Source organism: Elaeis guineensis, chromosome 1 (assembly GCF_000442705.2).
Source record: "Elaeis guineensis isolate ETL-2024a chromosome 1, EG11, whole genome shotgun sequence".
NCBI classification, from domain to species: domain Eukaryota; kingdom Viridiplantae; phylum Streptophyta; class Magnoliopsida; order Arecales; family Arecaceae; genus Elaeis; species Elaeis guineensis.
This window is the reverse complement of record NC_025993.2, coordinates 154,612,103-154,625,298: the sequence shown is the minus strand read 5'-3', so window position 1 is coordinate 154,625,298 and position 13,196 is coordinate 154,612,103. Positions and strand designations below refer to the sequence as shown.

The 13,196-nt window shown below is 39.3% G+C and overlaps 1 protein-coding gene across 2 annotated transcripts; it reads right to left on the bottom strand.

Moving 5' to 3' along the window:
• Window positions 1-3,905: 3,905 nt before the first annotated feature.
• Window positions 3,906-12,930, bottom strand: LOC105039133 (plant UBX domain-containing protein 4). 2 transcript variants are annotated; one of them, XM_010915150.4, is made up of 4 exons: window positions 12,606-12,930; window positions 8,857-9,139; window positions 4,853-4,948; window positions 3,906-4,763 (listed from the first exon to the last, which is right to left on the bottom strand). In XM_010915150.4, exons 1-4 carry the CDS (start codon window positions 12,749-12,751, stop codon window positions 4,377-4,379), a joined length of 912 nt encoding a protein of 303 aa, XP_010913452.1. In that variant the 5' UTR covers window positions 12,752-12,930; the 3' UTR covers window positions 3,906-4,376. The 2 variants fall into 2 exon arrangements, with proteins under 2 accessions (XP_010913452.1, XP_019704253.1); XM_019848694.3 differs by lacking the exon at window positions 12,606-12,930 and adding an exon at window positions 9,694-9,814.
• Between the last annotated feature and the right edge of the window lie 266 nt (window positions 12,931-13,196).

Sequence of the window (13,196 nt, the reverse complement as noted above, 5' to 3'; positions counted from 1 at the left end):
AGTGATCACAATTTTGTATAGTAATATCTGAATTTTTTATTTATCATAGTAATATTACAATAATTTGACTTGATAATCAAATAAGTTCGTGGAATGCACAAACAGAAACCAAATGCTCCGTAGATGTCTACTCCACTAATGGGGTGTTTAGTTCGCAATCAAAATCGGAATGGGAATAAAAATCGAAACGACTTGGAATCAAAATCGGAATGGTCAAATCCTCCGAAACATTTGGTTCGTGACTGGAATCGAAATTGGAATCAGAATTAGAATGAAAATTTGAATTCATAGAGGAAAGTAGGGATTGAGTTCTATATAAATTGAGCCATTTTCATTCTATCCTGAAATCGAAATCGGAATGGGACTCCTCTCAATCAAACAGTTAGAATGGAAGCCATCCATTTCGATTTTGATTTCCAACCAAACACCCCTTAAATTTTTTTGTGTATCTCAAGCATGATGTCCCACATGTTTTTCAAATGGCCCCATCATTCTAAGACAGTGACATGTTATGGAATGCCAATGTCAATCTCTTTCCAAACAAACCATGGTGACCACCGATTACTTCACGTTTAATCTAATGACATGACGGAAAGGTCACTGGTCGGTGGCTATTCTAGCTAGCCCCAAGTTTGGGAATTATAATTTAAACCATGCATGTCATTCTGATATACGTTCTCTCATTCTTAAAGATTTTTGAGGTGGCTCTTCAAATTTCTAAATCGTTCCACAATGGGCCTCAGATTTGTCAACGAGCCGACGTCATTAGCTTGTTATTTCAAAATGACTAAAAGGGAGAAATGAGCGCGACTGAAAAAAGAAGAAGGGTGTATTAGGTTTCCGTCTCTCCGAAAGGGAAATTGACCGCATCCAAGGGAAATATGGCAGATTTTGGGGGATTTTCTTCCCCATCTTGTGTTTTTGAATGGGATCATCTTCAGCTCTGGACCAGGTCATGCCGATGCGTCATTCTTCCTCTCCACTGGGAGGAAAGCCGATATCCACTACTCGACTGTGGTCCCAAGTTGTCCAAGGCCCCCGATGATTCCGATGGGAGTCATTGAGAGCTGCGGAGGACGAGATGGCTTTGTTGGAGAGGCAATTCACAAAGGTTGTGGTGTTTTCTGAGGATTACATACAATCTTCTCTCCAAGTCTATTGCTCCATCCTATCAGCTAGTGCTACAGTAGAGGAGTCACATGGTTAGAGATGGGCAACGGATGGGGCCACCAACGGTAAGTCACGGCCTGGCACGAGACGGGCTGCGCCACAGTCCATCGGCTACAATACCGTACCATATTTGGTACGGCCCATAAGAAGAGGGCAAAATTAGACTAGGATTTTTTGATCGGTGGCCCAAATCCGACACGGTCCATAAAGATCTGCACTGACACAACCTGTGGGCCAGGCATGGCATGGCCCGCATGTCAATCTGACCCCCTTGAAATAGGCCGTGCCAAGACACGGCATGTGGCATGGCCCGTTTAGGATTTTTTAATTTTTTTTTTAAAATATGCATCAATAAATTAAAAGAAGATTGGGGACTAAGGATTTAAAAATAAAGCATTTTGTTAGGTGGGAGGTTTGATGTGGATCCCTACCAGTTTATTAATAAATATCTAAATGATATAGGAAGGGAGGGAGGCTAGACCTGACCTCCAGAGTATAATGAGAAGGGAGAGAAAAGAAATAGAATTATAGAGGTGACTAACTTCAATAATTAAAAAACTTAATATGATTAATAAAAAAATAAATAAAATCATACCAACTTATCTCTACTCTCATTGAACTCCTTCGAGACCCTCTCTCTACTCCCTGCTCTTCTGTGCTAGCTTGATAAAAATCCTATTAATTGCCGGTCTGGTTTGTGTCATCTTCATTAGAGGATATAGTAGAATATCCATCTTTATTTTGAAGCCTCGTCTCCACGTACAACCAATCTTTGAGCTAAAGCAGCATCTCTACTGTGTCGCTGGTCATCCGACTTCTTTTTTCATCAAAAACACACCGACCTGCATTAAAAGCACATTCTGATGCTACTATGGACATCGTCTCACCGTTTTATGGCAGCTAAGAGGGGTAAAAAGATTAAAAAAATCGAAAAATAGCTGTTTTTGACCATTTTTGGCCGTTATGGACTGAAACGGGCCTGGATCGAATCATGCCAGGTCCGACCGGTGACGGCCTCAAATGGATCGTGCCTGGCACGGCCTGTTTGCAATATTTTTTTTTAAAAAAAAAATTTCGCAGGCCAACGGAGCGTGCCAAGCACTACCCATCATCAATCGGGCTTAGGGCCGTACTGAGCTGAGGCCTGGTGCTAATCGTGCCGTGCCTAGCACGACCCGTTTAGCCTCAGGACCGGTGGGCTTGGGCCGGGCCGTGCCAAGCACGCCCGGTGCCTTTGTCTACTTATGGTGTTTCGGAATCTAAATGGACAAGACAAGCTTCTTCCTATATGGTTTTTGTTATAGGATCATACCACCTCGATCATTGTCCTTAGGACTCGTTCTCAAATATTCTCTTTGAAGCGGTTGAAATACGGAGGTAGATTCCAAATGACGAACATCAACAGGATTATCCTGATATGGAAGTAGATGACTTTATCAAACTTAATCTTCGGACATAATCTCCGGCCATGTGCTGAGAACATCAATGCACTACCTTTGACTCAGTGGTCAGACTAGCACCGATGACTCCAATCGACAACTCATTAGGACCACCATGAAGAGCCAAGACGAAATGATGTCATCAGCCTTCACCTGATCCTTGGCTCGAATGCTTACTAACCCCAAAGTCAGAATCTTACCAATGACATGGGATGAGGTCCCACGACCGACACCGATACAGATACACCCAACACGAAGCCTCAACTATATATTGACCTTAAGCCACCAGTCTATTCAGCTAATTAGAATCTTCCAACAAACTCTCAAATATGGGCACCACCTATAACTAACAATCTTGACTCTCATTTTTCTACTATTTACGAGCTCTTGTTGACTTTAGCATTGAAAGATCCGAAGAACCTCCAATGAGAGTAAATTTTTCTTGCAAATTCCTTTTGGCATCCCGATTCCCGGATCGACATCTATCTCTGGTCACATCTGCTTCGACCGGAGTCTTGCAGCAACCGTTTCATTGTTTTCCACTTGCTACAGTCGCACTCATTACTAGGCATGGAAAAGTTGCAGGTTTCATCAAAGTTTAGCTGCTTCCGCTGTAATTTCATGGTCAATACCGCGCGGACCAAACATTTCGCTTTGGAACTGAAAATCATGGAGTTTAGAATAAAATTTTGATCCATGGCATGCAACAATAATTCCGTCGAAACAGATCCATCCCGTTCGCTACCAGTCTCAAACGTCCTGAAAGCTCTGCCAGCACGAAGCGCAAACCAACCTTACCAAACTTTTAAAACTTTCAGGCTGCAAGAAAAGATAGCACACCAAAGTGCTCATCGTGCATTCATTTTCTATACTCTTTCCACGCCAAGCCAGGAATCCTGCTAGCATTTCTCATCGACAAGAAGCTACCCCAATCCAACGCATCCACACCCATACCGCCCATGACTACCAAGAATCCAAGACGACGACCAATCTGGGTTGTCTCAGTTTCAGCATGACTACCACAATCCCACTTCTTTGATGCAAAGAGAAAGAAGACTGCTAATCAGTCCAATTCCAAGGATAATTTGCATAAAAGACATGCAATAAGCTGTCCAAATAAAAATTAAATGAATGAGACGATATCAATGACAACCTCCACCCGCATTTGGCCTGTTTTAAAGGGAGAATCACAACCTCATTCTCCTGAAACAAGCTGAGAAGATTCTGTTAAAATAGAGAGCGATTAAAAAAAAGAGGAGGGCACAAGAAAACCAGAAAACATAGATGGAGCCATGATTGTTGAAACATGACTGGTCTAAAGATTGTGCTTTTGTATATGTCTCCAATCAGAACCAACATTGGTAAAAGACAACAGCAAGGGTCACGGAAAAACTTCCAAAGTTCAAACATAGAGAGGTGATGTTTTATCATAGCCATCAGTCTAAATATTTCAAGGTTCAGATCGTATCTTTTGCACGTCGAAAGAATGATTAACCTTCTTGTGCAATGTTGACCATTGAATTGAGCGCTGCATAGATCTCAAAGCACTCCAAACGCCTTCATTCATCCATCCATACAGATTCTGAAGCAGCCATTGCACGATCCAATGGTGGATTCGCACAAAGGAAGTCGAACCCTTCATTTGCGTGAAAGATACAACACCTGCCCAATATTTCACGGGTCACCGGCAATATAAAGGGGTTTGAGGTCTTGTCCATGTGACAATCCTAAATCTAAAGCATAAGTCTAAGCAAGCTGCAGGAAGTCCTAAAGCTTCTGAATCACCACAGAATTTGCAAGGCCAGCTTGCTCAATGGTCATGGTTGGATCAGTCAGTTGCTTAGGTGGAAAGTCAACAGTCTGTAACCGGTAAGTTCTCACAGATCCAGGCCTCGATGCATCAATGAATGCCCGGATATCGCCCACAGTGTGGTGAGTGTTGAAGCGTGCAACCATCCGAGTACCATCTGCCAATCTCAGCTGTATGGATGTAGAAGGCAAAGAAGCATCAACAGAAAGGCCAATGGATGGAAAAGCAGCAGTACTGGAGGTAGCAGCTGCAGGTGCAGGCTCCAAAATTGGGGTATCTGATGAAGATCCACCACCTAAAGTTCTTCCTACACCCTGAAATGGAGTCTGGCGCTGCCCAGGTTCCTGAAAGCGCAATAACAATAGAGGTGTCAAACTGTTTGAGCAGAAGATTCAATGGAGATGTAAAAGTGCATAGGGTGGCATAGACTCACAGGACATCTTTCCTCCCTCCTTATGAGATTGACATGAACCATAGATCTTCTATCAGCAGGTTCCAGCTCTTTAGGGCACTCAGACTTCCTGATGCTCTGCACAGAAGTAATATCATTGAATAGTGTGACATTAAATATTTGAACTACTGAACCATACAAAGATCCTGTTTAACCAGATCTTAATTTCTGGCCTATGTTTTCCTTCATACAAGGAACATATTTAGATTTAATGAACTCGGGCTAGGGAGAAATTCAAAATTTGCAAAAAAGCAAAAAGAATTTGGCAAATTTAAGAAGAAATCCAGAAAAATTAATACCCAAAAGGAAATCTAGTGATGATGATGATAAGAATGGGAAAGGCATAATCACAACCACCTCCAGCCACAACAAGCAGCATCACAAAGTACGCATCATGAGCATTCCACGAATAAATCTAGTGTACATCATAAACAATCTGCAATTTTTTAATTGTACCGTATGTAAATGTCATTCATTCAGGACTGGTCTAAGCAGTCAATGAGACAAAGAAAGAATAATGTTGAAAATCATTTCTAAGTAACAAGAAAAGATTGTAGCTTAAAATACCTAAGGATTTATATGTATTTTTCCATACAAATAAGTCATATTAGAATACTTGAGAAAACAACAGGTTCCTAATTTGCCATAACTAGTCAGGAATATTTCTTCCTCCAACTGTAAGCTGTACTTACCTATTTCTACTTTCTTAGTAGTTAGTGGAGTTTTAAAGACTCATTGATAATTTTTAACTATGGCATCCATATTCCTATCTAAAAAAGGTTTTCATTTTGACATTTCATCAGATCAATATTGCTTAATGTAAAATTGTAAATCATAACCAACATGCACACTGTATATAGAGCAAACTCTTTCATGTTACATTCATCGGACCTTCAATTGTCTCACATGAAATGACAGGAGAAAGGCAAGGGGGCAGAACAGGAAAAAAGGGAAAAAAAATGCACTATAACCCTACAGCTCCCAGAGGAACCTCTCTCAATGCACAAGTCCCAAGAAAATGGCATCTCAGTTGACTTTCTCTCTTAAGATGCCCAGACTCCCAAGAATTGGGGAGAAAATCTTCAGTAAGATGGAAAGACCATAGACATCCATGCTTTCTCTCACATTTATCAGACATGCAAAGATTTATTTCATAAAGATAATCTGTACATGAAAGAGATTATCTATGGCATTGAATGGCCTCATTGCAGTGATGTCACTAGGGCACATTTACTGGAATAAAATGGTCTGGGGTTCTTGTTATGATACATTAAACTCTGCCTATCTGAAACCCACAACTTCATCAGTGGTAGAGATGAGAAAGATGAGAATTACCATCAAACAAGTTGTCAATTTGTCCACATTTTTCATGCCACCAAGAAAACTTTAGTGCAATACAGAGAACTTCAAACCGCACCCACCCCCCTCCCCACAAAAAAAAAAAAAAAAGAGAGAAAAAAAAAGGAGGAGGAGAAGAAAAAACTGACCATTAATCAGTACCAAAAAGTGGAGTCCACATCTACATTCACCTGTCTTTTGCTGCACATTTTTTGAATCCAGACACCATGAAACTGATGTCCAGAAAGCACAATCAAAAAGGTTCCAGGATTTCAAAGTAAACATCATGAACATGACCTGGTTTTCTTATTTCCCTTGATGCAACATGCCCATGTATGCTAATGAAGCAATAAAGAACAATCAACTTGGTACAGATAATTCAAATTGCATTTACTGTTTGCTTCCGATACATATGTCAAATACAGCCAAGATACATAGTGGATACCTGTTTTAAGAACCTCATTCTTGAAAATAAATAAATGCTCTTAGTTACTCCCAGATGGACCAGGGACTAATACGCTTTTGTTGGATGAGAGCAAGGTATTTTTATCTTGTTAATATATATACTGACCTTTTAACAAAAGACTAATTTTAAAGTTATGGTGTTGACGTTATTATATGGATTATGGATAGTGATCCATGGAATCAAATGATGACCAAATGATGGATATCATGGATGTTGACAATGACCCATTATGCTTTTTCAATCCTTTTTCACGTATATGTGAAGACAAATATTTATTTATACTCATACCATAGCCATATATTGTCCTATTTTTTAAGCAGCATGTTCATATCACGTCATATCTGTATCCCAATTCCATTCCTCACAGACATTCAATGATCAGTAATGAAATCAAATGTTGTTGGAAAACTCATAATCATGGGCACCCAAAACTCACATGTATCTGAGAACAATTCATGTTCTAGCTCTGACTTGAACATCAAACCATGGTCAAGCATCAAGATGGGGTTGCTAAGTGAACAAGTGATATATGAGAAACTCATGCCCTAATCGAACAAAGCTCGACAAGGATTATTTTTTTTTATTTTTTGATACAAGCGGACAATCACACCATTCTAATATAAAAGCACCCCAAGAAGTCAGTATACAAGATGTCACACAATGCCCGGGGGCATTCATCTCCCTCGCGCCAGGACCAATCTCCAATGTAATCAGCAACAAAGGAAGCCATCCAATTTGCGGTGCTATTTGCCTCCCATTCAGTAAATGAACTGAGCTCGAGCTTGGGATCTCAGTTCAATATAATTTTAAGCTGATATTGAGCCATGGCCAGCTTGCTCATGTTAGGGTTGAACATGCTTTCCAAACAAGATATGTCTGTGAGAGGTTATGAATGCATGTTTGGCATATAAGTGGTGTGCCTGTGCATCCATGCGAATGCAGTCACTCACAACCAACTTTGGGAGACATGCTACAGATAATTAATTTAATGTGGTGCCCTGCCCTTCCACAACCCCCCCCCCGCCCCGACCCCCCCGAAAAAAAAGTAAAAAACCACCTCACCACAGAATCATCCACACCATCCTTCACCATTCACCCCTCCTACAGTTCCACCTTTGACACTTCCCTACCCTTCCTCATCCTTCCCTTCACAGAACTTACAACTTTTTCAACGTGATGGAACTTACAGCAAGTATCTTGTATGCTGACTCCTCCACATTCATTATTTTATCTTTCCATTTTTTATCACAAGACTCATGTGATTTTTTACAAATACAATACCTAATTACTAATTTTTATTATTTTCTTTCAACACTTTGTAGGTACTTCCACACCCTAAGCTTTTGAGACACCATTTCTCCACTCCTGCACAAACATCAGCTTCTATATACACTTTTAATTCAAGTTTCTAAGATCCAGACATGGTATCAATTGTACACTTGGTATAAATGAAGCTACTAAACAAGTCCTCAATATGACTGGAACTGGAAATTGCAATTCCAGACATGCAAAGGGCATCCCTATAAAATTCCTAATAACAGAAGCCGTCAAATAACAAACTCCGTCCTCTTCTCTCACTCTTTAAGGCACAAATTGCATCAAGGTTCCAAGTACTCATACTCATACCTATACCAGTACCTCGTGGATACTGTATTGACACATGTATGCCCATAGTCACAATAGTCAGCAACTTCTTTTAAAAAAGCCTCAATTTATTAACTATAAAGTGCCAAACCAAATTATTCAATAGTACATTTGCTGATTCATGTGGAGGGGGGGGGGTGTGGCAGTTGTTTGCTGGTAACAGTACCTTACAAGTAGAAATTGGCACAACCATTATGGACTGGTAAGCACCAATACTTAAATCCTTGCACTGCATCATTGCAAAGCAATAAGTAGGAAGAACTTCTCTCAATATTTTCTATCTAATTATATGATACAATCTACATTAACCTCTGTATTGAGCAACAGAACTATTCTAAAGTGATTGAAAAGACTATTGATCTAAAAATATTAAAGAAAACTCCAGCTACTGAGCTTCCATCGAGGCTAGACGTCCAAATTACAAATTAATGTTAACAAATGTCCAAGCAGATATTTTGTGGCACAAATAAAAAACAAAGTAAAAGAACACAAAATAATACAACACCATTCCAGAAACAGATTAAGACAGGAATATCACCTCCAAGAAGGGTGTATTCTCGGGATCATCAAAACTCCTCAATGGACCATCATTTACAGTGAATCCATCACTCCAAAAGTAAATGTTGTGGATTAAATTTGCAGGCTGGTGGGGAGCAGATGGTACTGTTTCACCAGAGAGCAGTCTACCAGTCCCAGTAAAACTTCTCGAGCTTGAAGATGGATGCTCCAATGGTCCCTGCATAGCTCCCATCTGTCTTGCTTGCTCAAAAATTGAATCCACATCATAATTTCCTTTAGAAGGATCTTGAACTAGCATTCCACTACACAAGAAACATGCACTATTAAAATGAGCATTATATTTGAGCAAATGCAGTACCAAAAAAAAAAGATTTTCATGTTATGTGCTTCTGCTCTATGATATAAGAGTTCAGACAAACTCGAAACTAAACATCTAGAGGTCTATAAAACAACTTAATAAGGAAAACGTTCTCTTAACTCATGAAAAAAATATTGGCTGTTTCAAAAACCATGGTTTCAGAAGCCATTAAACAAGACCATGCTGGGGCACACCATGTGCCGCAGCAAAGGCTGGCATGCACCTTGCATGGTATGTCAGCATGGACTGGCACATGCAGGCCGATGACAGCAAACATGCCAGCAACTAGATCCCTGTTAATGACATATAGGAGACAAGCTAAAGCTATGTTCAACTCCATCCAAACTTATAACTAATCTGAAAGAAAAGAACGAATAAGCAACACAGGAAAAGAGATAGAAGGAAACAAGGTGAAATCAAAAAAATAAAAGATAATTATAATCTCAGATACTTCTACATTGAGAATAGAATAGAAAATGACACTCTGAAAACTATTACTTCGATTTGTTGTAATCCAGCCTTATAGGATCTTCATACATATGATGAGGAAGCATAGTAGTGCTGGCCTTATCGATCATCTTCAAGATTGGGTAAAATGTTAGACTGCTTTTGCAATTACAATAATAAACACCAAGCAAAATACCCAGATATTAGATAAAGTATAAAATATGCACAAACAACCAAGAGAAAAAAGCATTGCAATGGAATATTGTCATTAAAAATTGAGAATTGTGGAAAGCTGCCAATGCTTATATCAGATGTGGCTTATGTAGGTATGTTTGCTTGTACATATGTACCAAAGGGCCTTGGAAAAACAGAAAAGGGAATAAAGTATGTTGTTAGAGACCACAAGTTGATTGTTCAAATCTGGATAGATCTCATCTTCAATCCAGCTGGAATGAAGAAAATTGCATGAGAGAGCAAAAATGAATGGAGAAAGGAAAAGAGTTTCAACATTTAAATAAGAAGCAGATGTAATCATCATTAAAAATATCACATACATTACTATTTAAACAAATACGATACATTACTATTTAAACAAGCTATAAAAAGATAAAAGGACAGGGTGAATGACCAGCACCCAAGCAACCACACAAGCAACTTAGCAAAAAAGACAATGATGCTGTATCTGTATAACCCATTTACTTCATTTGTTTTATCAGATTTCATAATATTTTCTACAAGCTAACATAGTAATATGCCTCAAGGCATACACAAATAATCTTTTGTTTGACTACTTTACAAAAATGGTTACATTTGCCATATCACCTCAAAATCTGTACCAAAATTCATAAATATGAGCAACAGAACATAATTGAGTCTTAGCGCAAATGGTTGAGACTGTTGAACTTCCTCGGCCGCCCAACAAAAATAGAGATTGGACATTGGAGAAACAATTATTTTGATTAAAAGACCTTATGAGGATATGTGTTAATACTTTTCTTAATTTACAGTTAATCGTTCAACGCAATGCAATTTTTCTTTAGTATTCAATCCTATGAATCTCATTCCCTCATTAGCATAATGTGACATTAATCCTTTTTATTTTGGAGGAAAAAAGGCAACAAAAAATATGCATTACAATAGGAAGCTTAATGGCAAACTAATCCATGCAGGCAGATGCCTAGAGATTTAGAGGACTAGTTATGAGGCTAACCAGCTCATGCCAGTCCCAGGCCAAAAGAGAACAACTGCAGACATAAGCCGAGCAACAAATCTTGACTAAACTCACTTTTAAGCAAAACCTAGGCTGACACTGAGCCAGGCCAAAGCTTCATTAAAACATCATACATGTTCAAAACCTATATATAAAAACTAGCAGAAATCTTTAGTATGACTTCTATAGGTACTAACAATCATACTTGAGTGTTCAACCATATCTACTTCCTATAGAAAACAATCAGAAATAAACCAACTAATGAATGGGGTTCGATTGAAGGATGAAGATGACATTCAACAAAGGAAATAACAAGTTCTATGCTGCTCACAGCTGTAGCACAGGGAATGGAAGTGTCTCATGGTACTAAAGCATCAATCATGTGTTGAATTTGTAAATGCATGTCTGTACCCATACATGCATTCCCACATTCCACATAAATTGAAATCCATGCACATAAATACATGTTTATAAGGGTCCCCCAAAATTTCTTAGCAAGCCAAGCATGTGTCATTGAGCGACAATGGTACCATTCCAAACCAGTGCATGTTAAGTGTCAATATGGCATGGTATGATTCACATGCCATCCAAACTATGAACTAATGTAAACCCAATAGGTGATTTTTCATTCTTGTACTCAAGAATGACGCTGATCTCTTCTCAACCATTAGCAAAAATGCAACTTCAAATGTGTTCGTGGAAATGCAAAATGAAACTTTGTAATATTGTACTACATTCTCTCTCTCTCTCTCAAAGGGGGTATGATAAAAATAAACAAAAAGAAGAAGCAAGAATGCACTCACTTCATTATAAATAGCGTAAGCCTTTTGACTTTTGAGCAGGACGGTTGCTTACTTCTTTTTTAATGAAAGATTATTTGATGTATCAGTTGTTTAGGTAGCATCACAACATGATGGGCCAAAAGAAAGAGGGGAAAAAGAACAAGTACAGTGAGGAGAAAGGTCTAAATGGCTGGCCTAGAATCCGACAAAAGGAAGAAAAATTGCACTAAAATGAGCAATATCCATGCCAGATTGATTTTTGTGATAGCCACAGAACTACACGCACAGCCCTCATGGCTAATGCATTCTACATTCTCCGAGATAGTCTCTTCATGATTTCATTCGATGGCTGTGCTTCCACAACATGGATACTTTCAAGGTTGACATTCATTCTGTCTAGCAACAGTCTTTCTTGACATTTTTTTAAGGATTTTCTTTTCCTTTATTTTTCTTTTTTCTTTTTTATTTTTTTAAGGATTGGGGGGATGATAGAAGGCATCCAGCATCAACGAGCAAGATCTCATGAATTAGCTTAGATAGACTACAAATATGGCATATTTGAATGCAAAAGATTAACTTGTTAAGCTCAAAACCCTACCTGATGTGAATAAACTACTCGCATATGGTGAATAAACCAGAAAAGATGAATAAAAACTGCAAGATAACAGTTTTCCCATCATTTTCTTCATGATGGTAGCATACTGGTTCCCCATGAATACTGAATTGCTAAAATTTTAGAACAGATTAGTGAAGAAACGATAAGTTAGGCAGAGAAACATTAATCTTGACCCAAGAAACCAAGCACTACCGATTCATGAATCAGAAAAGAAGCATTAGACAGTGCAGCAAACCATGCTCAACTCCTAAACAGCAATCACCATCAATTTGAATAAAAAGGGGGAAAAAAACAGCAACAGATCATAAAATTTAGGAATCAAAAATACAAAGAACGATCGAGAAGGGGAGGGGACCTCTTCTCCCCGCCGGTGTAGTACTCTTGGGGCCCGTCGGAGTCGCTGTCGCTGGAGGGGCCGGAAGGGTGGCTGAGATCGGCGAGGGTGCGGATGTTGGGGCCGCTGCTCGAGGGCTTGACCGGTTTCTTGTCCTTCGAACTCATGGCGACCGCGAGCAGAGAGATCGTCGTAGAGAGGCTATCGCCAGAGAAGAAGCAACAGGGCCTCCTCGTCTCGTCTCCGCCGACTCGTAGGTCGGCTTAACATATCGGCTTTGCTGAAGGCTTCCAACAATCACTTGCTGTGCCGGTGGTAAATCTAGTGATATTTTAATATATTGGGCGATAGCTTTGCTAGATCCTATCTCCAACAATCACTTGCTTTGCTGGTGCTAAATATAGTAATATTTTAATATATTGGGCGCTATGCGATAATGCTTTTCTTAGAATTCAAACCAGCTCAAAATATCCTTAGTGCCACTTGGCTGAAATAAGAACCGGATGGGAGAGGCTTATCTTTGCACCACAACCATATTGCAGACCGATAACATGATATTAGAAGAGGATTCCAAAATAGTTATTTCATGAATTAATAGTTGGGTGAATTAAA

What these genes read in the sequence shown, in the direction of transcription:
- LOC105039133 (XM_010915150.4), bottom strand. Translation starts at nt 12,751, where the DNA reads ATGAGTTCGAAGGACAAGAAACCGGTCAAGCCCTCGAGCAGCGGCCCC. An exon ending in TACACCGGCGGGGAGAAGAG is followed by an intron (nt 9,140 to 12,605) that starts GTCCCCTCCCCT and finishes TTTCTTGTGTAG; the next exon opens with TGGAATGCTAGTTCAAGATC. An exon ending in GGAGGGAGGAAAGATGTCCT is followed by an intron (nt 4,764 to 4,852) that starts GTGAGTCTATGC and finishes TTGCGCTTTCAG; the next exon opens with GAACCTGGGCAGCGCCAGAC.